The 21668-nt window shown below is 56.2% G+C and overlaps 1 protein-coding gene across 3 annotated transcripts; it reads left to right on the top strand.

The window, feature by feature from the left end:
- The first annotated feature begins 1050 nt into the window (after positions 1 to 1050).
- On the top strand, positions 1051 to 20809 carry SLC16A13 (solute carrier family 16 member 13). Of its 3 annotated transcripts, none has more exons than XM_030548138.1 (5): positions 1051 to 1096; positions 11628 to 11838; positions 11977 to 12120; positions 18129 to 18896; positions 19561 to 20809. In XM_030548138.1, exons 2-5 carry the CDS (start codon positions 11637 to 11639, stop codon positions 19803 to 19805), a joined length of 1359 nt encoding a protein of 452 aa, XP_030403998.1. In that variant the 5' UTR covers positions 1051 to 1096; positions 11628 to 11636; the 3' UTR covers positions 19806 to 20809. The 3 variants fall into 3 exon arrangements, with proteins under 3 accessions (XP_030403998.1, XP_030403999.1, XP_030403997.1); XM_030548139.1 differs by lacking the exon at positions 1051 to 1096 and adding an exon at positions 7160 to 7182; XM_030548137.1 differs by lacking the exon at positions 1051 to 1096 and adding an exon at positions 7252 to 7511.
- The last annotated feature ends 859 nt before the right edge of the window (positions 20810 to 21668 follow it).

Below are 21668 nucleotides of genomic sequence, written 5' to 3'. Positions count from 1 at the left end.
CCCACTCCCCTCCCAGAGCTGGGGAGAGAACCCAGGAGTCCAGGCTCCCAGCCCCCCATGCTCTAACCACTAGCCCCCACTCCCCTCCCAGAGCCGGGGAGGGAACCCAGGAGTCCTGGCTCTCAGCCGCCCCTGCTCTAACCACTAGCCCCCAGTCCCCTCCCAGAGCCGGGGAGAGAACCCAGGAGTCCTGGCTCTCAGCCGCCCCTGCTCTAACCACTAGCCCCCACTCCCCTCCCAGAGCCGGGGAGGGAACCCAGGAGTCCTACACCCTCGATTATTAATTCAGGTTTCGCCTGCACACCAGATGTAGACAATTGCACTCCTTGATCTGTGATGAGGTTCACTTCTGGAGGGGATGGGAGGCAGGTCTTAGACACTAACAGTGTGTGGGGGGAAAAGTGTGTGGGGGGCTTCGATTTGTGGGGCTGGATAGGAACTGGCACCCCCTAGAGGGGCCAGGCCCCTGCCCCATTCCCCGCCCCCCTGAGCCAGCCAGTCCCTGCCCTGGGGCCGGGTGGGAGTCGGCGCCCCCTAGAGGGGACAGGCCCCTGCCCCATTCCCTGCCCCCCCAAGCCAGCCAGTCCCTGCCCTGGGGCCAGGTGGGAGCCGGCGCCCCCAAGGTAGCATTGTCTGTCTAGGCCCCCGTACTGCTCCACACCCGAGAGGATTTCCCCTGCCTTACTCACAGGCAGCCAAGATATGGCCCCCAATTTCACAGGCCCTCATGACCCCTGACACCCCCTCTTACAGGAGTTGGGGGGGGGGGCTAATGTTGTGGGGCCACCCCATCCTCCACACCCTCAGGCTCAGCGGGGCTCCAGTTTCGGCCAGCGGTCGTCTGCTGCGGCCCGGGCCCAGCTGGCCGGATTTCCTTCCTGTGCCTTGGAGCCGGCAAGGGGGCGGGGTGGGGTGCGGAGATGGGGTCCCCCCCAGCTCCTTCCGCAACGGTCACCGAAGCAGGAAACAGGTGCGAAGACGTCATCCCTGTTCCCCACCCCGCCCCGCCACAAACACACGCCCCAGTGAACCCGGAGGGCCGGGGTGAGTCACGGCCCCACGGCGGCAGCCGGGCCGTGGGCCAGCGGGAGATGGGGTAAGGCCGGGAAGGCAGAGAGGGGAGTCCAGACAGATCAGAGTGACAGGCCCATCTAGCCCGGTATCCAGCCTGCTGCCCTGGTCCCTGTGTTTTCTGGGACTATTTCAGCCTGGTTACCCAGGGACCCCTCGCCCGGCGCTGAGATGCACCCACCTCTGGGGTGGGGCGGCCGGTTCCCCAGGGACCCCTCGCCCGGCGCTGAGATTTGGCCACCTCTGGGGCGGGGCGGCCGGTTCCCCAGGGACCCCTCGCCCGGCGCTGAGATGCGGCCACCTCTGGGGCGAGGCGGCTGGTTACCCAGGGACCCCTCGCCCGGCGCTGAGATGCGCCCACCTCTGCAGCAGGGCGGCCGGTTCCCCAGGGACCCCTCGCCCGGCGCTGAGATGCGCCCACCTCTGTGGTGGGGCGGCAGATTACCCAGGGACCCCTCGCCCGGCGCTGAGATGCGCCCACCTCTGGGGCGGGGCGGCCGGTTCCCCAGGGACCCCTCGCCCGGCGCTGAGATGCGCCCACCTCTGGGGGGGGCGGCCGGTTACCCAGGGACCCCTCACCCGGCGCTGAGACGCACCCGCCGTTTGCAGCGGGGCAAAACGCAGCTAAACAATCCACGTCCCCACCCCCCCGCTCCACCCCTCCCCACCAACACACACAAACAGCCGACGCACAATCACATACTGCTCTGTGCACGAGCACCCCCCATCTCCTTCCTCGTCTGTGCCCACACACGCCGCCCCCCCATGCTCCAGTCCCCCCCCCAACTTCCTCCCAGTTTCCTGCATTACTGCATGGCTAGGGGGTGGGGGAGGAGAAGGAAACAGATCAGCTAGAAACTTCCAGGCCCAATGGCCAAGAAAAACCAGAACCATCCCTGACCTCCCGCCCCACCGGATCCATCTCTCCGGAACCTCCCCCCACCACCTATTCTGCAGCCCGGGGCTGCCCCCTACTGGCAGGAGCTGGCCTCTCATTCCTGGTTCTTTCCCAGTTCCTTCTCCCTCATTCCCAGGGAGTGGGGGTGGTGGGGTGTGGGAGGGGACTCGGTAGCCCTGGATGGTGCCCCAGAGGGTGATACAGGTTTCCCAGGTCAAGCCGTGGCGCGCCTCCGTGACTCAGTTTCCCCACCTGCGGAAGGGGGGCTGTCACCCGCTGAAGCTCGGCAGGTCCCTGCACCCCCCAGCCCCAGCCCCGGGCAGCCCTACTTGGGCGTCTCAGCTTGGCCCAGGTGCTCCCCCTCCGCCATGTCGGCATCCACCTTCGCTTTTTAGCGGCAGCACCAAATGAAGCCGGTTTGGGTTCCCGAACCGGCCCCCGGCGCCGGCGATCGGTATCCGTTCACAATTAATTATTCCAACCAGGAACCCTGGTCTCCTGCTGTGCCCCCAACCCAGCCTGCCACCCCCAGCCCCTGCCTCCTCATGTCACAGCCGTGGGCCCATCTACCCCGGCATCAGGCCTGTTGCCAAAATGGCTCACAGGGATCTGAGGCAGAAGAGCTGCAACGCAACCCTTTGCTAAAAGGGGCGGTTCTTCCCCCCCAAACACACACCCTCTGCGGCAGGGGGCATCACACACACACACAGCTCCTCTCCAGCAGGGGGCATCACACACACACACACATAAATCCTCTCCAGCAGGGGGCATCTCTCTCTCACACAGACACACACACACAGCTCCTCTCCAGCAGGGGGCATCACACACACACACACACACACACACACACACACACACACACACACAGACAGAGCTCCTCTCCAGCAGGGGGCATCACACACACACACACAGACACAGACACACACAGACACAGACACACACACAGATCCTTTTCAGCAGGGGGCATCACACACACACACATAAATCCTCTCCAGCAGGGGGCATCTCTCTCTCTCTCTCTCTCACACACACACACACACACACACACAGAGATCCTCTTCAGCAGGGGGCATCACACACACACACACACACAAACACACACACACACACCAGCAGGGAACATCTCTCTCTCTCACACAGACACACACACACAGCTCCTCTCCAGCAGGGGGCATCACACACACACACACACACACACACAGACAGAGCTCCTCTCCAGCAGGGGGCATCACACACACACACACAGACACACACACACACACACACACACACAGAGATCCTCTTCAGCAGGGGGCATCACACACACACACACACAAACACACACACACACACCAGCAGGGAACATCTCTCTCTCTCACACAGACACACACACACAGCTCCTCTCCAGCAGGGGGCATCACACACACACACACACACACACACACACACACACACACACACACAGACAGAGCTCCTCTCCAGCAGGGGGCATCACACACACACACACAGACACACACAGACACAGACACACACACAGAGATCCTCTTCAGCAGGGGGCATCACACACACACACACACAAACACACACACACACACACACCAGCAGGGAACATCTCTCTCTCTCACACAGACACACACACAGAGATCCTCTCCAGCAGGGGGCATCACACACACACACAGAGATCCTCTCCAGCAGGGGGCATCATACACACACACACACACACACACAAATCCTCTCCAGCAGAGGGCATCACACACACACATACACACACACAGCTCCTCTCCAGCAGGAGGCATCACACACACACACACACACACACACACCAGCAGGGAACATCTCTCTCTCTCACACACACACACACACAAATCCTCTCCAGCAGGGGGCATCATACACACACACACACACATCCTCTCCAGCAGAGGGCATCACACACACACACATAGACACACACAGCTCCTCTCCAGCAGGAGGCATCACACACACACACACACAAATGCTCTCCAGCAGGGGGCATCACACACACACACACACACACACACACACACATACACCCTGTCCCCAGCCAGGAGGTCACCTGGTCTCTTTGTTCTCCAACACCTTCAGCTGGCACCTTGCAGGGGAGGGTCCCAGGCCATCAGTGGCCAGGAGACAGGGCTTTGGCCATTCTCTGTGCAGACACCATCACACTGGCCCTCTCGGGCTCTGCACCAATCACACCCCCTTATCCTACCACCCAGATACTTGAGAACTGCATAAGGGGAAACTGAGGCACCCACACGCTAGTTAGAGAGAACACTAAGGACATTCCTGCTTCATCACACAAAGACACGGGTGTAACAGCCCACGGGGGGGCGGGAAGCGTGTTTCTTCTTCAACGGGGCCTCGTGGCCGGTGGTTGGTTGCCGCGACCATCGGTGCCGGTTCCCCGGTGGCTCCAGCCCTGGAGCACCCATGGGGTTTTGTGGGGTGGAGCAAGGGAGGGGGTGGAATGAGGGAGGGGCCTTGGGGGAGGGGGTGGAGTGAAGGTTGGGGTCTTGGGGGGTGGAGCAAAGGAGGGGCCTTGGGGAAGGGGCAGAGCGAGAGAGGGGCCTTGGGGGAGGGGACGGAGAGAGGGTTGGGGTCTTGGGGGGTGGAGCAAAGGAGGGGGATGGAGTGAGGGAGGGGCCTTGGGGGAGGAAGTGGAGAGAGGATTGGGGTCTTGGGGGACGGAGCGAGGGAGGGGCCTTGGGGGAGGGGGGTTTGGAGCAAGGGAGGGGCCTTGGAAGAGGGGGAGGAGTGAGGGAGGTTCAGGGGAGGGGGTGGCGTGGGAATTAGGGTCTTGGGAGGCAGAGCGAGGGAGGGGCCTTGGGGGAGGGGGCAGAGAGAGGGTTGGGGTCTTGGGGGATGGATGGAGGAAGGGGGCAGAGCAAGGGAGGGGCCTTGGAAGAGGGGGCGGAGCAAAGGAGAGGGCTTGGGGGAGGGGTTAGCATGGGAGTTGGGGTCCTGGGGTGCAGCGAGGGGGGCTCAGGGGAGGGGGTGTCATGGGGGTTGGGGTCTTGGGGGGCAGAGCGAGGAAGAGGGCTCTGGGAAGAGGTGGCGTGAGTAGTTGCTGACTGAGAACTGGAGAACTCGAATGCAAGAAAAGGGGCCGGGCGATTTCTTTTTTCGGCTTCTCGGCAACCAGCGTGGGGGGGACCAGGAGCACAGTCTGGGGTGGGGAGCTTGACATCGGTGTTAACCGCCAGTTTTGGGGAGCATCTGCTCTCCCTTTCGCAGCCTGCCTGGAGCTTGGCACGTCCCCGGGCCACACGAGCCGGGAGAACCATTCCAGGGTTAGAAAGCCCGGTTTACGCCGATCTGATCCAGGAGTCCGATGCACGTAGCGTCACAAAGAGACGCCCAAGGGTGACAGGATCCCTGGCTATAGCTATAACTTAGACCAGGGGTCCCCAACACGGTGCCCATGGGCGCCATGGCGCCCGCGGGGGCATCTAAATGCACCAGCGTCCTGGCCGGCGGTTGAGCATCCACCGAAATTTGGCAGCATTTCAGCGGCGCTGCCTCTCGGTGACACCGCCTGCCGCCGACCAGCGATGTCATTGAGAGGCGGCGCCGCTGAAATTCGGCGGCATTTCGGCGGATGCTCCACTGCCGCCACGGTCCTTCGTCTGGCGCCCCCCGGGGACCACTGGCTTAGACGATATTTTTACTTCAAGGTCCGAGAGACGCGGACAAGGTTTTCGTCTCGAGGCCAAAAGACCACCAACATCAAGACAATTGATCCCGGCCTTGGATAGGCCGGGCTGGCAGAAGACGGTCTAACACAGAGTAATTAACAAGCTCTGGTAAAAAAGAAAAAAAATCAATGGCTGATTGCCGTCTGAATCCGTCTAACTTCAATATCCGCCCGTTGGCTTTTATTAGACAGAAGAGTCTAAATCAAAACCCCCTTCGCCCTTGTAGACCGGGATCAAATCACCCCTTCGCCTTCTCTCCGCACAGCTAAACCCACCTGGCTCCTGGCATCTCTCAGTCAAAGCCACATTTTCGAATCTTTGAATCGTTTTGGTGGCTCTTCTCTGAACCCTCCCTGGTTGCTGGTGACCTCCCACCTGGCCGGTCTACAAATTCCCTGGGATCAGTTAAACCGGTTCCAGACCCGCAATCATTTTTGAGGCCCCTTTTCTGAACCGTTTCCAATCCCAATCGATCTTTTCGGAGATGGGGCGGCCACATGGGCATGCGGCATTCAAGACGTGGGCGTCCCGTGGATTTCCAGGGAGGCAACAGGATATTTTCTGTGTGATTCTCTCCCTCTCTGGTCACTGGAGGTGTCTGAGAACAGGTTGGACAAACAGCTGTCAGGGAGGGCCCTGCCTCAGCTTGGGGAGACAAACTTCCACTAGAGGGGCTCAGCAGGTCCCCCAATGCCCCCTCTGTGCAGCCCCATAGTTCCCTAAATGCCCCTTCTGTGCAGCCCCATAGCCCACCAGATGTCCCCCTCTGTGCAGCCCCATAGCTCCCCAAAGGCCCCCTCTGTGCAGCCCCATAGCTCCCCAAATGCCCCCTCTGTGCAGCCCCATAGCCCCCACCCCTGATGTCCCCCTCTGTGCAGCCCCATAGCCCCCACCTCTGATGTCCCCCTCTGTGCAGCCCCATAGCCCCCACCCCAAATGTCCCTCTCTGTGCAGCCCCATAGCCCCCACCCAATGTCCCCCTCTGTGCAGCCCCATAGCCCCCACCCCTGATGTCTTCTCTGTGCAGCCCCATAGCCCCCTAAATGTCTCCTCTGTGCAGCCCCATAGCCCCCGATGTGTCCTCTATGCAGCCCCATAACCCCACCCCAAATGTTGAGCCCCAACGCCAGACGTCTATAGCCCTGATGTCCCCCTCTGTGCAGCCCCATAGCCCCCACTCCTGATGTCTCCTCTGTGCAGCCCCATAACTCGCACCCAAAATGTCCCCTCTGTGCAGCCCCATAGCCCCCACCTCCCAATGTCCCCTCTGTGCAGCCCCATAGCCCCCACCCCCGATGTCCCCTCCGTGCCCGGGGGGAGGGGGCAGGGAAAGGAGGCGTGGCCAAAATTAAGCCCATCCAGCAGATGCTCCGGTGCAGCCCAGTTGCGCCTGCGCCGGCTCCGGAGGGGTGAGAGATGGGAGGCGGGGCGAAGGGGGCGTGGCCTGCGCCCACCGACTTCAGTCTCGGCTCTTCCGCCCGGCCGGTGCGCTCCGCCCCTTTGGAACGTTGCAACAAGGTTGCGCCCCGCCCCCCTTGGAACGTTGCGACCCGGTGGCGCGGCCGCGGCGGTCCACGTGAGCGGGCGGCCCGGCTGTAGCGCCCGGCGCGGGGCGGAAGGGGAGGGGTCGGCTTTGTGGGGTTCATTGATCCTCGCATCCCCTCCCCCCTTTTCTTAAGGGGGATCTGGATCGCCAGCCCCCGGGAAGGCGGGGGAGGGGGGAGCAGGCTGGTATTTGGGTATAACGCCCAGAGGGGGATTTCTAAAGAGGGGCAGCGGGTGGGGGGAGGATTTTTTGCCCTGACTTTCTCGGGAGACCAGTGGAGGCTGATGTGATTCTTGGCCAGGTAAGGAAGGATGGGGGGGGGAGAAGAGACCAGGCGGGTATACAGGTGTAACGCCTGGTGGTGCGAGGGGGAGGGCCCACACACCGCCTGGGCTGGAGGGGAGAAGGGAGGCAATGGTGTTTGGGTCCCTGATTTCCTGCTGCGATTCGATAGACTTTGACCCTGGCTACACTAGCTCCAGTGGTGGGGGAGGGGGAGACTCTAGACTAGCCCCCCCGCCCCCCCCAGCTGCTGTTGCTTCACTCTTCCCTGGAGTGGGCTTGTGGTGTGGGGGGGGGTCACCTAGCTAAAGGGGTAATGCCCCCTCTCCCCCTAACCCAGCTGCCTCCACTAGATGCCTTCTGCTGCTTTTGGGGCTGCTGGTTCTGGGGTGAGTTGCTGCTGGGGGGCAGCGAGGGGGGCATGCGATTTTGGGGATTATGGAGGTGGGTTCACCCTGGTATGTCTTGGCACTGCTGGGGGTGAAGATGTTAAAAGCCTGGTTGCAAGATTATAGAGTTCAGCACCCTTGTGGGAGGGGGGTTGAGGGGGTCAATTTATTGCAGATTTACTCTTAACTGTCTGGGGGGGGGGATTTCTGATCCTCTTAAGGGGTTTGTCTGCACTGGGAAGTTAATTTGGATTAAGGGCTGTTTAAATCGGCTCTGAAAGTGGATTAACCACTTTTGCACAGACCGGCCAGAAGCAGAATGGGGTCCTGTGGAAGGGAGGCTGGGGGCGGGTGGCGGTTAATAAGCAGAAATGAAAGTCCGTCAGCTAAGCTTTTAAGCACCGGAGCTGCTCCTGGATCTCTCTGGAGACTCTGGATTGAGAGGGCTTCATTCCGATCTATCTTCATCTTCCGTGCCAGTCACTTCCATGCACGGAGAACCCCTTATTCAAGATGTATAAAACCGAAGGCAGCCTGGTTAAGTGGTTTGAGGGGCGAAGTGTGAAGGAAGCCATTGATCAGAACAATTTCCCTTCGGAGAATCGTAGGGCGGGAAGGGATCACGAGAGGTCACCTAGTCCAGTCCCCTGTGCTCATGGCAGGGCTAAGTATTATCTAGACCGGTGGTTTTCAAACTGTGGGTCGCGACCCATTTACTGCAAGGCCAATGGGAGCTGGGGGTGGGGGGTGTGCCCCAATCCCCTGCCCCAGCCCTGAGCCCTCCCCAAACCCGGAGCCCCTTCCTGCACCCCAAACCCCTCATCTCTGGCCCCAGCCCAGAGCCTGCACCCCCAGCCCAGAGCCCCCTCCCACACCCTGAATCCCTCATTCCCGGCCCCACCCTGCAGCCTTCACCCCCGCACCTCAACCCTGTGCCCCAGCCCTGAGCCCCTCTCAAACCCCTCATCCCCAGCTCTTTTGGGTCATAGAATCATAGAATATCAGGGTTGAAAGGGACCTCAGGAGGGATCTAGTCCAACCCCCTGCTCAAAGCAGGACCAATCCCCAGCTAAATCATCCGAAGGCATCAAGGCATCAAGTTTCTTCATCTGGGTCGCCAGAAGTAAAAAGTTTGAAAACCACTGCTCCAGACCAACTCTCTCTCGGGCGCAACTCGCACAAGTCCCCCATCACTGGTTCTGTGCTCAGGCGCCCCCATATAACTGCATAAGAAGCAAGATCAATGCATCACCCGTGTAGGGGCTTGAAGATGTTCTTGAAAACCCAAATGAACCAGGGTTCGAATGCAGTTCCGCAAAACCCCGATAGATCTGGCATAACAGGTGCTCGGATTGCCATGTCGTCAACTCCAAAAGACGACGGGAAGCAAAGACGGAAGAAAGCAGGCAGCGGAGAGCATGGGCGGCTCTGGGAATTATTTTGGGTGAAGTTCCCCGGCTTGGGTTACGTGGGAATATCAGCCTGGACGAACGCTCAAATGTTGTCTCGGTTCTGTTTGTTCCCTCCGAAGCGTCTGTCGGAAGACAGGACAGTGGGCTAGATGGACCTTTGGTCTGACCCAGGATGACCATTATGTACTTTTGGGGGCAAGCACCCCAAATCCCCTCCCTCCCAAATCTAATGTTTTCAACTTGGGTTTGTAGAATTGTAGAATATTAGGGTTGGAAGAGACCTCAGGAGGTATCTAGTCCAACCCTGTGCTCAAAGCAGGACCAATCCCCAGCTAAATCATCCCAGCCAGGGCTTTGTCAAGCCGGGCCTTAAACCTCTAAGGAAGGAGATTCCACCACCGCCCTAGGGAACCCATTCCAGTGCTCTGTTCTTCTGCGCTTTGCTCGTATATCACAAGCTACGAATTGCTGAATCATAGAATTATAGGACTGGAAGGGACCTCGAGAGGTCATCCAGTCCAGTCCCCTGCCCTCAAGGCAGGACTAGGTATTATCTAGACCGGTGGTCCCCAAACTTTTCATCTGGTGGGCACCAGATGAAGGACCGTGGCGGCGGTCGAGCACCTGACAGTTGTTTGTCTAATGTGCTCTTAAAAATCTCCCATGATGGAGATCCCACAACCTCCCTCAGCAATTTATTCCAGCGCTTAACCACCTTGACAGTTAGGAAGTTTTTCCTGATGTCCAACCAAAACCACCCTTGCTGCAATTTAAGCCTGCTGCTTCTTGTTCTGTATAGAGGTTAAGAAGAACAATTTTTCTTCGAATAGCCTGAAATCCAGCGTTGTTTGGACACGTGATGTGGACCACTTCTGTTTTTATGGTTACCAAGGTCCTATCCTCAGAAGTTAAGAACAATTTTTCTCCCTCCTCCTCGAAACAACCTTTTATGTCCTCAAAAACTGGTATCATGTCCCCTCTCAGTCTTCTCCTCTCCAGACTAAACACCCAATTTTTTCAATCTTCCCTTGTCGCTCATGTTTTCCAGATTTTTCATCGTTTGTGTTGCTTTTCTCTGGACTCGCTTCAATTTGGCCACATTTTTCCTGAAATGTGCCACTCAGAACTGGACGCAATCCTCCAGTGGAGGCCTAATCAGTGCGGAGTAGAGTGGAAGAATGACTTCTCTTGTGTCTGGCTTACGACACTCCTGCTAATACATGGATACAAGAATGATGTTTGCTTCTTTTTTTTTTTACAACAGGGTCACTCTGCTGACTAGTATTGAGGTTGTGATCCGTTATGACCCCCAGATCCTTTTCCGCAGTTCTCCTTTCTAGGCAGTCTTTTCCCATTTTGTATGCATGCATCTGATTCTTCCTTCCTAAGTGGAGGACTTTGCATTTGTCCTTATTGAATTGCATCCAATTGACTTCAGACCATTTCTCCAGTTTGTCCAGATCACTTTGAATTTTAATCCTACCCTCCAAGGCACTTGCAACCCTTCCTGGGTTGGTATCATCCGCAAACTTCACACGCATTTCTGCTACTGACCGGGTCTGGAGACCCAAAGTTATTGCAAATCCGGTTTCAAGCATTGCGTACGTTTCCCGACGGGCAGGAGAGCTTTCATTGGCATCTGTTGTTCTGGGCAGTAGCATCTTCGCTCTCCTTTGCGCATGATACGGCTGGTTTAATTGTGCACCGAATATCTGTGGACACACTCTGGATGAAGAGGGCTTCGTTCCGATCTAGCTTCATCCACAGGGTCTAGCAGTGGGGAGACACCTGTTGATTTGAGGGGATCACCCCTGGCCTCAAGTGCGTGCCTCTGGGATTGCCTATAGAATGAAGGACTGTGGGAGGGCAGAAATTAGGGTCTTCCCGCTGAATGGTGCCCCTCTTAATGGGGCTGACTGCATTGGTCACATAGGGTGTCAATCTCCTAGACAGAAAGACGAGAAATAAGATGGAGCGGTATGGGGGCCCCTGGTATAGGGAGAGACGGGATGCAAAGAGAATAGGGGCCCCTGGTATGGGGAGAGGGGCAGGTGGGGGGCCACCCAGAGCCCCGGGCATGGAGTCTTTTTGTGGGGGGCAGTTTTGAGCCCACGCAAGAGATGCAAAGGGAGGGAAAATGCAGCCAGCCCCCCTGCCCTGCACCCCACAGTGCCCCCTGCTGAGAGAGGCTGGAACTGGAGGAGCCGGGAGCTCCCCCCACAGCCAGCCCCCTGACTCACACCCCACAGCACTCCCTGCTGGGAGAGGCCGGGACTGGAGGGCCTGTACTCCAGGGCAAAATAGCCTTTTCTAATGCCCCTTTTTCTCCTACAGTAAGCCTCAATGCCGGTGGTGCACCCCGACCCCCCTGACGGGGGCTGGGGCTGGATGGTGGTGCTGGCCGCCTTCTTCCAGTCGGCGCTGGTTTTCGGGGTGATCCGCTCCTTCGGCATCTTCTTCATGGAGTTTGTGGGGTACTTCGGGGAGCTGTCAGGGCGGGTGTCCTGGATCACCTCCATCGGGATCGCGGTGCAGCAATTTGCTAGTGAGTTTGGTGGTGGGCGGGGGATCCTGACCCTCTTTTTTTTGGAGGGTAGGAGGGAGAATACCACTCGTCCCCCAGAGTCAGCTGCATCGCAGGTTAACGAGGGCCCGACCGGTGTCTCTCTGCTGCCCCCTGCAGGTCCGGTGGGCAGCGCCCTCAGCACGCAGTACGGCGCGCGCCCCGTGGTGATGGCCGGGGGCTTCCTCTCAGGGCTGGGCATGCTCCTGGCTTCCTTCGCCACCAGCCTGACCCACCTGTATCTGAGCATCGGGCTGCTCTCAGGTAAGTCCCGCCCTGAGCTCCCCCTGCCTTGGTGCATCCTGGGAGTATCCTTACCCAAGACCAGGAGCAAGGGATTCTGGGTCTAATATCAGGTATTCCAGGTATGAATGACCAGATCTTGTCGGTGGTGTGTTTTAAAGAGTTTCATTTCACTGCATTTTGCCTTTTCCTGAGTTCAGACAGCCTGGTGCTCGTAATGACACGAGCTAAGACTTGGCAGCATTCAGTGTTGGGGTTTTTTGATAATTTCGATGGATAATTTAAATGCTTTTATTTTTAAAGCATCTCTTTGAGATTTTTCAGCTTACGCTTTCACAGTTGTGTAAGATCACGGGTTGGAACCAGTTTATTTTTTCAATTGTGAGTGATTTTAAACATGCGCCATTACATAAAACGATGGATGAAGCATTTTTTTTTCCCCTCCCCGGTTCTTATTGATTGAAATTTGCACAGCAGCGGGAAATCACGAGGGCTGGTCAGACAACTGTGGGCCAACAGATGCAGAGGTTGAAAAAGTTAGACCTTGGTAGCCATAAAAACAGAAGTGGTCCACATCACGTGTCCAAACAAAACTGGATTTCAGGGTATTTCCTCTTATCCATATGGACCACTACTTCGCTTTAAAATTAATTGACAAGTCATTTGATAGTTGTTTTTTGGACAGGACCAATGCCCAACCGCAGGAATGCTCATATATCATAGAATCGTAGAACATCAGGGTTGAAAGGGACCTCAGGAGGTATCTAGTCCCACCCCCTGCTCAAAGCAGGACCAACCCCAACTAAATCATCCCAGCCAGGGCTTTGTCAAGCCAGGCCTTAAAAACCTCTAAGGAAGGAGATTCCACCACCTCCCTAGGGAACCCGTTCCAGTGCTTCACCACCCTACTCGTGAAATAATGTTTCATAATATCCAACCTAGACCTCCCCCACTGCAGCTTGAGACCATCGCTCCTTGTTCTGTCATCTGCCACCACTGAGAATAGCCAAGCTCCATCCTCTTTGGAACCCACCTGCAGGTAGTTGAAGGCTGCTATCAAATCCCCCCTCACTCTTCTGCAGACTAAATAACCCCAGTTCCCTCAGCCTCTCCTCATAAATCATATGCCTCAGCCCCCTGATGATTTTCGTTGCCCTCTGCTGGACTCTCTCCAATTTGTCCACATCCTTTCTGTAGCGGGGGCCCCAAAACTGGAAGCAGCACTCCAGATGTGGCCTCACCAGTGCCAAATATCCAAATCCAATTTATTATCACCTATATACACCAAGTCTTTCGTCCCATTTACCCATCAGTTCCTCTGAGACAAGTCCAAAATTTCTGTAGGAGGCAAATTCCCGTCGGTGTCTCACCTCTCCCCAAAGTCAATACCTCATTGTGGTGACGTCCCTTTCCAGAGCTAGTTTTTCCCCTTCGCAGACTTCCGATCTTCTTGAGATGTTGGTTCTCTTTCTTTCAGCCGTGAGTCCGATCTGGCTTATATCGGAGCCCAGAACCGTCTCACTCGGTGGCTTTCAACCTCGGTGGCTTTCAAACATAATGGAGCTGCGGACCCCTTTGGATTCCCTGGTCCCCAAGCTCTGTTTACCAGAAGCTGGGAATGGGCAACAGGGGATGGATCACTTAGGGCTTGTCTACATCACAAAGTTGCAGCGCTGGTGAGGGGGTTACAGCGCTGCAACTTAGGAGGTGTACACATCTGCAGGGCATCACCAGCGCTGCAACTCCCTGTTTGCAGCGCTGGCCATACTCCTGTTTTGTCTCGGGTGTAGAGGATCCAGCGCTGGTGATCCAGCGCTGGTAATCAAATGTAGACACTTACCCGCGCTTTTCTTCACCTCCGTGGAATAAGCAGGTATCCCGGCATACCTGAGGAAGCGTCTGGTAATCAAGCTGGTCTCCTTCCCTGGTTTGCTCTCGCGTTCCCCGAACCCCGAGCAAGCAGGTCTCCTTCCCTGCGGTTTGCAGGGGGGTTCGGGAAACGCGAGAGCAAACCGCGGCAAAGCTGGTCTCCTTCCCCGGTTTGCTCTCGCGTTCCCCGAACCCCGAGCAAGCAGGTCTCCTTCCCTGCAGTTTGCAGGGGGGTTCGGGGAACGCGAGAGCAAACCGCGGCGAAGCTGGTCTCCTTCCCCGGTTTGCTCTCGCGTTCCCCGAACCCCCCTTGAAGCCGCCCAACAGCGCTGCAGTATGGCCACATCTAACACCACTTGCAGCGCTGGTTGCTGTAAGTGTGGCCACTCTGCAGCGCTGGCCCTATACAGCTGTACTAATACAGCTGTAACAACCAGCGCTGCAAAATTTTAGATGTAGACATACCCTTAGACTCATAGACTTTAAGGTCAGAAGGGACCATTATGATCATCTAGTCTGACCTCCTGCACAATGCAGGCCAAAGAATCTCACCCACCCACTCCTGTAACAAACCTCTAACCTATGTCTGAGTTATTGAAATCCTCAAATCATGGTTCGAAGACCTCAAGCTGCGGAGAATCTGGGCTAGCTGGACCTTTGATCTGACCCAGTCTGGCTTTTCTTGGACTGCAAACCCCCTTGAAAACCACTGCTCCCCCTCCTTTCTGGGGCTGTTTTTCCCCTTGGCAGTCTTTCAGTCTCCTTGGATCTTGCCTCTGCTCCGCGGATCTGGCTTATATATGCCCCGCAGGCTCCGCCTACTCCCAGCAGCCTCTGAGAGTGGTGGCTACTTGGTGCTATTCTGCCCCGCCCCCTTGTTCTTGTCACACTGACCCGCGTCATCCCACCGAATCAGTATGCACCGGTGCAATTCCTTTGCTGTTTTGGGGAGTTATTCAATGGGGAAGAAATGACATTTTTCCAAGCATCACAAAGCCTTTCTGCCCCTCCGGCTATCTGCCTCCCGGTTTTCTTCCCCCTGAATGCTTTTTCCCCCGGACACTAGAGCCATGGGTCTACACCGAGGTTTTCCAGGGGGTGCATCTAGATATTTGCCTGGTTTTACGATAGGTAAAGAGCACTAATGAAGTCCGTACAAAGAGAGTGCTTACAAACCACGACTAGTTGGCAGAGCTCTATATAGGTTAGTCCAAAATTGATATTCCAATCAATTGGTTTTATAATGCTATGGTAAAAAGGAGCAAGGAAGCTAGTTTTCCGTCCTAGTGATCTGTGACACTTTTGTATGTGTGACGGGTTCCATCACAGAGACCCTCTTGGGACTGTCACCTGATATGCTGAGATTACCTCGGAACCTGCTTTCCCTGCCAGCTTGGGACTCCAGAACCCTGCCTAGTTGAGCCAGACACACACGCCTGCTGCAACCCAGAGTCGAGGTCTAGAGGCTTTAAGTGAACGCTAACTCAGCTACTTTCTCCAGCACCCAGACCCCCAGCTCCCAATGGGATCCAAATCCGTTTTACTCTTGTCGGAGAAAAACATAGTTCTCACTCTCTGGTTGGGTGCAGCAAAGTCAGATACTTTATTCTCAAGCAATTGCATAGAGGGAGAGAATGTGCTAGGACACAGGGTTTTCCCCCTCCTAGGCAGGTCTCTGTACAGGTAAACAATTCCAGCAAGCATTTATACTTTTTGTTACATACAATAATAAGCAACACCTGCATGTTGTGTATACGTAGGTCACCTCAACATGTTATTTTTCTCACTTATTTGGACTCTAGTCTATATTCCATATTTATCGACACAAGGTCGCAACAACTTCTCACAGTTTTTTTCCCACTCGCCTCGCGTCTACAGATCTCGTGTTATTAGGGTTACAGCTAGCCTGCCTCTTGCGAACGGAGACTGTCGTGCGTTGAAATCCCCTTTGAATCCCTGTCAGTTCTTTCTCTACTTCCACACTCTGTTTGTTTAAAGCTTTATACAGAGTAAACTCATAATAACACACAGAGAGAGATGCACAGCTGTTTGCTCCCCTGGTGTTAATCACTTTCTCTGGGTTTATCAATAAACAAAAGTGATTTTTATTGAGTATAAAAAGTAGTTTTTAAGTGGATCCAAGTAATAACAACCAGAACGACGTAAGTCACCAAGCAAAATAAAACAAAACACACACGTCTAAGCCTAATACATTAGGGAACTGAATACAGGTCAATCTCATCCTCAGAGATGTTCTAATAAGTTTCTTTCATAGAATATCAGGGGTGGAAGGGACCTCAGAAGGTATCTAGTCCAACCTCCTGCTCAAAGCAGGACCAATTCCACAATTCTTTCATAGGTTAGACTCCTCCTAATCTGCTCCATTCTTCCTGGGTTGGCCCCCACGTACCCCAGGAAGGCTTGCAGGTAAACAAACCATTTGCAACCAATTGTCCTAGTCAAGGGGAGCCATCAAGGCTCTACACCACCATTAATGGCCGACACTTTGCATAATTACGATGACCTCAGAGGTATAGTTCGTATTCCTAGTTTCAGATACAAGACTGATCCATGCATACAAACAGGATGAACACACTCGGTGGATGATAAGCTTTGTAACGATACCTTACAGGAGACCTTTTGCATGAAGTTTATTCCAGTGCATCATATTAGCGTATTTCCATCAAACATTATGGAGTGTAACGTCGCAGTCGTTTTTAAGGGAGGTGATACTTGTGGGGGACACAAGACCAGTCAGACTTTTGAAAGGGCGTGGGTGGCACATAATGCAGGATGGGGGTCGTTAAGCCTCCCCAAATCTCAGATCGCTGGGTGGGGGTGGAGGGGTGTCAGTGGCGGGTTATGCCCAGGAACCCCAGCCAATATTTGGGGCTGCCGGCAAAATCTCCCCCCGCCACAGCTCCAGGGCTGCAGCGAGGGGGTGGAGGGTGGAAAAGGGAGGGCGGGGGCCATGGGTGGAGGGAGCAGGGCATTATTGTCAAATGCCCCCCCTTCATCTCCCATACCCCCCCCCAAAAAAGAGAGCCAACCCTGAATAGACCCTAATCATACCAAATGACAACTGGTGCACAGTTATATCTTTGTGCTGGGGTAGAGAATGGGGAGGTGGGGGGATCAGTGGGGTGCAGGAGCCGTGGGGAAGGGACGGTAGGGAGAAGATGGAGAACTACAGGCCCGGGGGAAGGAGCCAGACCATATTCAAAATGGCTGCCATGGGTGGGGGCAGGGGGAAGGAGGTGGGCCTTCTTCAAAATGGCTACCATCATGTGAGGGGGCAACCATGGACCCAAGGAGGGGAAGGAGCCATGTCTTATTCAACATGGCTGCCACCGTGTCTGTGGAATCAGTGGGGAAGTTGTTTGGAGTGAGGAGAGCACAGGGGGGAAAGGAGTGGGGCCTTTTCAAAATGGCTGTCATCCTGGGAGGGAGGGGGGGAACTGTGGGTCCACAGGGAAGGAGCCAGACCTTATCCAAAATGGCTGCTTATGAGGGGGACAGTTGGGAGGCGGGTATGTGGGAGGAACTGTGGATCCAGAGGGGAAAGGAGCAGGGCCTTTTCAAAATGGCTGCCATTCTGTGGGGCTACAGGGAAGGAGCCAGACTATTATTCAAAATGGCTGCCACTGAGGGGGACAGTTTGGGGATGAAGGGCATCAAAGGAAAGAGAGGCTCATCAAAGTGGTCACCGGTTGACGGGTGGGGGTAGGGAGAAGGAGTTGGACAAATTTTAAAATGTCCGCCACTGTAGGGAGTTAGGGGCGTAAGGAGCTAGGCCTCATTCAAAATGGCCACCCGTAGGGGGGGGAACCCTGCAGTTTGTGGTGGCGGGGGTAGTAATCACTGAGGCTGGGGGAGGAAGGAGCCAGGCCTCATTCAAAATGGCCACCCGTATGGGGGGGAACCCTGCAGTTTGTGGTGGCGGGGGTAGTAATCACTGAGGCTGGGGGAGGAAGGAGCCGGGCCTCATTCAAAATGGCTGCAGCCACACGGCAGCCATTTTGGAAAAACGAGGAAAAAGTGGATGGGCCCAAAACAGTCTCATTTGTGGCCATGTCCTGGGCTGTTGCCATAACAACCTGGATGTGGTTGGAGGGGCCCTGACGGGTGTATTTTCTACCCCCCCTCCCTTTTTTTTGCAGGCTTCGGGTGGGCCTTGGTCTTCACGCCCTCCGTGGCCTCGGTGGCCCGTTACTTCAAAAAGCGCCGGACGTTCGCCACGGGCTTGGCCTTCATGGGCGTGGGCCTGTCCTCCTTCGCCTTCTCCCCGCTCTTCCAGTTCCTGGTGGACACCTACGCCTGGCGGGGGGCCCTCCTGGTGGTGGCCGGCATGTCCTTCAACCTGGTGGTATGCGGAGCCCTCATCCGCCCCCTGACCCTCAAGGAGGACCTGGCCGGCCCCAGGGACCCTGGCGGGAGCTGCCTGGGGAAGCTTTCCACCCTCTTCGGCCTGCCTTTGCTGTCCCACTGGCCCTTTATGAGATTTGTCCTGGCCGTGACCTTGATCAACACCGGCTACTTCATTCCCTATGTCCACTTGGTGGCCCGAGCCTGGGAGCTGGGCTTCGACGAGTACCAGGCTGCCTTCCTCATGTCCGTGGCAGCTGTGGCCGACCTGTCTGGCCGCCTCCTCTCGGGTTGGCTGGCCGACTGCCGGGTTTTCCGCCTCGTCCACATCTTGGTGGCCTGGACCTCCCTGACTGGCATCTCCTTGGCGCTGGTGCCTCTGGGACGCAGCTACCCGTTGCTGATGGCCATCAGCATCTGCTACGGGTTCTTCTCCGGGGCGCTGACCCCCGTGGTCTTTTCCATCCTGCCGGAAATCGTGGGTATTGGGCGGATTTTCGGCTCGATGGGGCTGCTGCAGATGATGGAGAGCATCGGCGGGCTTCTGGGAGCACCGTTCTCTGGTATATGGCCACTGGCTTCCTTCTCCTCCTGTTCAATTAATTGGAAACAAGCTCCCCCCACCCCAGTAAATCAATCCCCAGCCCTACCCTTTTCCCCGTAACCTTCAGTCATAGTCTTGGGCCTTCTTGGAGCCAAAACTCCTAGCCTCCACCCTGGTCTTGGGACCAGTGGTTGACACGTGAACATCATCCTGCTTGGGATTAGCTGCCCTCCAACCCCATTTTGGTAGCCCCTGGAGATAGGCCCAGAGGTGGGGATAGAACCCAGCAGTCCTGACGCCCAGTTCCCCCTGCTCCAACAGGCTAGACCTCACAAGGTCCTTGTGACCTCATTCTGGGTCACCGTGGTTCTAGGTCACCCTAGGTTTTGATCCAAGTCACCCTGGGTTCTTATGGTGCTATAGGTCACCTCCATGTTCTAGTTTTCCCTACATTCTCTTGATATTGTTTTAGGTCACCTTGGGTTTGTATGACATTCTTGGTCATCTTCATGTTCTAGGTTGCCCCGTGCTCTCTGGATGTTGTTCTAGATCACACTTAGCTCTTGTGCCATTCTCGATTGCCTTCGTGTTCTAGGTTGCCCTATGTTCTCTGGCTGTTGTTCTAGCTCGCCCTGGGTTTTCCGGCTGTTGCTCTAGATGACTCAGTCTTTTCTCTGTTCCAGGCTGGTTGCGGGACATGACTGGGAACTACACGGCCTCTTTCTTGGCAGCTGGGGCTTTCCTCTTGGCCGGAAGCCTGGTTTTGGTCACTCTACCCAACTTCTTTTCCTGTCTGAGCTCCTCTCCTGCCTGCAGCCAGGTGGAGGCCGGGACAGAGCCGTCCCTATTGACACCGGCCTGTGGGAAACATTCCTCCCAGGACAGAGACTGTCTGGCCAGAAGCCAAGATCTCAGGAAGCCGACGTGACTACAAGGGAGTGCTGGCCGTGCCAGCCAGTGGCTGGGTGAAGGGGAGGGGGACCAAGGAGGGACAGCTCCATCCCACCCCCCGCAGCTCTGTTGGGGCCCCTCAATCCATTATTACAACCTGGGGCTTCTCCCTCCTCTCTCAGGGGTCCAATCCCCTGTTTGTATTCTCTGATCCCTGGAGTGAACTCCTTCACTGGGACCATAACCAGGTTCTGGAAGGCTTAATGCGGTAAATTCGAGCCTGGGGAGGGGTCTTAGGGTTTTGTCTCTCTTCCCTGCCACCACCCTCTTCAACATCTCGACCTAGAAGGATGTTCCTTCACAGAAATAAGCCACTTCACTACCACCCTTGCCCACCTGGATTCTCCTCTGGTGCCTCCCACGGGCTGGAAGGCTAGGTCCATAATGTGGGGAGGACACTGAGGAACCGGGGGGGACCCCAGCGAGGAACAGAAATTGGACCAGAGCCTGGGTCTAACATAGAGAATGTTTTATAAAGGGGGAGGGGGATCGGGCTGCTCCATTCATTTGGGGAAATACGGCACTGCCCCAGCGAGGGCAGGTGTATGCAAACAGGGAAGTAAAAGGCCACATCCTGTAATCTCGTGGTCAGCATGCCCCTGCCTCAGTTTCCCTACTTGCTTCTGGGAATGGCTGGCTTGAAATGGACACTCAGCTTTGCACCCCACTCCGGGGGCATGAGGGATGTCCCAGAGCCCAGAAATGCAGTTACGGATCTAAAAATGCCTCCCCGCCCCAGATTTATGGATTTTGTGCTGCTAGATGTGTAATTAGATGGGTGTGGCTGGGGAAGGGAAGAGGGGGGTCTCGGGGCATCGTTTATCCTTCAAAAGGTAGTATTCGGTGATTTAAAATGGGGGAGGGGGTTATTTCGAGAAATCACAGTTTTGAGAGGGGACAAAAGCGGTGGTTTCGAGTGCCACTTTTTCTGGAACAGAGCTGCGTTAAGGGGGGGGAATTAAAACCAGACAATTCCTCTGGCAGGTGTCCAAGTTCATGGTTCCCTGACCAGCGCGGGAGAGGAAGGGGCCCAAGTGGACGTGACTGTAGCTTGAAAGCGGCCAGAGTGCGTGTCCCCCCCGCCCCCGGACTAGGTGGACCAAAGGTTGAAAGTGCCTCATAGAAGCAGAGCGGTGTGAAAGTTCATCTGAGTTTCCAGGGATTGAAATGAACAGGTGTCTTCACGATGGGGCGGGAGGGAACGGGCAGGGAGGATAAATATTAACGTCGGCTGAGGAGAGGGAGGATTAACAAGGTAGGTTTCTCCAGGGATTGGGCAAAACAGCTTGTGAGGGGGGTTGCAGAGTTGAGGGGGGAAAGGAGAAAGAAAAGGGATTAATTCAAGTACAGGGCAGAGCTGGTGATGATGGGATCCAGGAGTCCTGGCTCCCAGCCCCCCCTGCTCTAACGCATCAGCCCCCACTCCCCTCCCAGAGCTGGGGAGAGAACCCAGGAGTCCTGGCTCCTAGCCCCCCTGCTCTGACCACCAGCCCCCACTCCCCTCCCAGAGCTGGGGGGGGAGAGCCCAGGAGTCCTGGCTCCCAGCCCCCCCGCTCTAACCCACCAGCCCCCACTCCCTTCCCAGACCCAGGGAGAGAACCCAGGAGTCCTGGCTCCTAGCCTCCCCTACTGTAACCCACCAGCCCCCACTGCCCTCGCAGAGCCGGGGAAAGAACCCAGGAGTCCTGGCTCCCAGCCCCCCTCCTCTAATCACCAGCCCCCACTCCCGGAACCAGGGGGTCAGAGGTTCTGAGCACAAAGCAGACAGTTACTGACTTTTCTGGCAGAGCAGGAGCCATCCTATCCTAGACATAGTTTGGCCTGGGCTCCCCCTGGGATT

The sequence above is a fragment of the Gopherus evgoodei genome, unplaced genomic scaffold (assembly GCF_007399415.2).
Source record: "Gopherus evgoodei ecotype Sinaloan lineage unplaced genomic scaffold, rGopEvg1_v1.p scaffold_86_arrow_ctg1, whole genome shotgun sequence".
In the NCBI taxonomy this organism is placed as follows: domain Eukaryota; kingdom Metazoa; phylum Chordata; order Testudines; family Testudinidae; genus Gopherus; species Gopherus evgoodei.
The sequence above is the reverse complement of the archived record's forward strand: the minus strand, read 5'-3'. Positions and strand labels throughout refer to the sequence as shown.

Coding starts and splice junctions, on each gene's coding strand:
- SLC16A13 (XM_030548138.1), top strand. CDS start 11,637: ATGCCGGTGGTGCACCCCGACCCCCCTGACGGGGGCTGGGGCTGGATG. Junction 12,121..18,128: donor GAGCATCGGGCTGCTCTCAG/GTAAGTCCCGCC, acceptor TTTTTTTTGCAG/GCTTCGGGTGGGCCTTGGTC. Junction 18,897..19,560: donor TCTGGGAGCACCGTTCTCTG/GTATATGGCCAC, acceptor TCTCTGTTCCAG/GCTGGTTGCGGGACATGACT.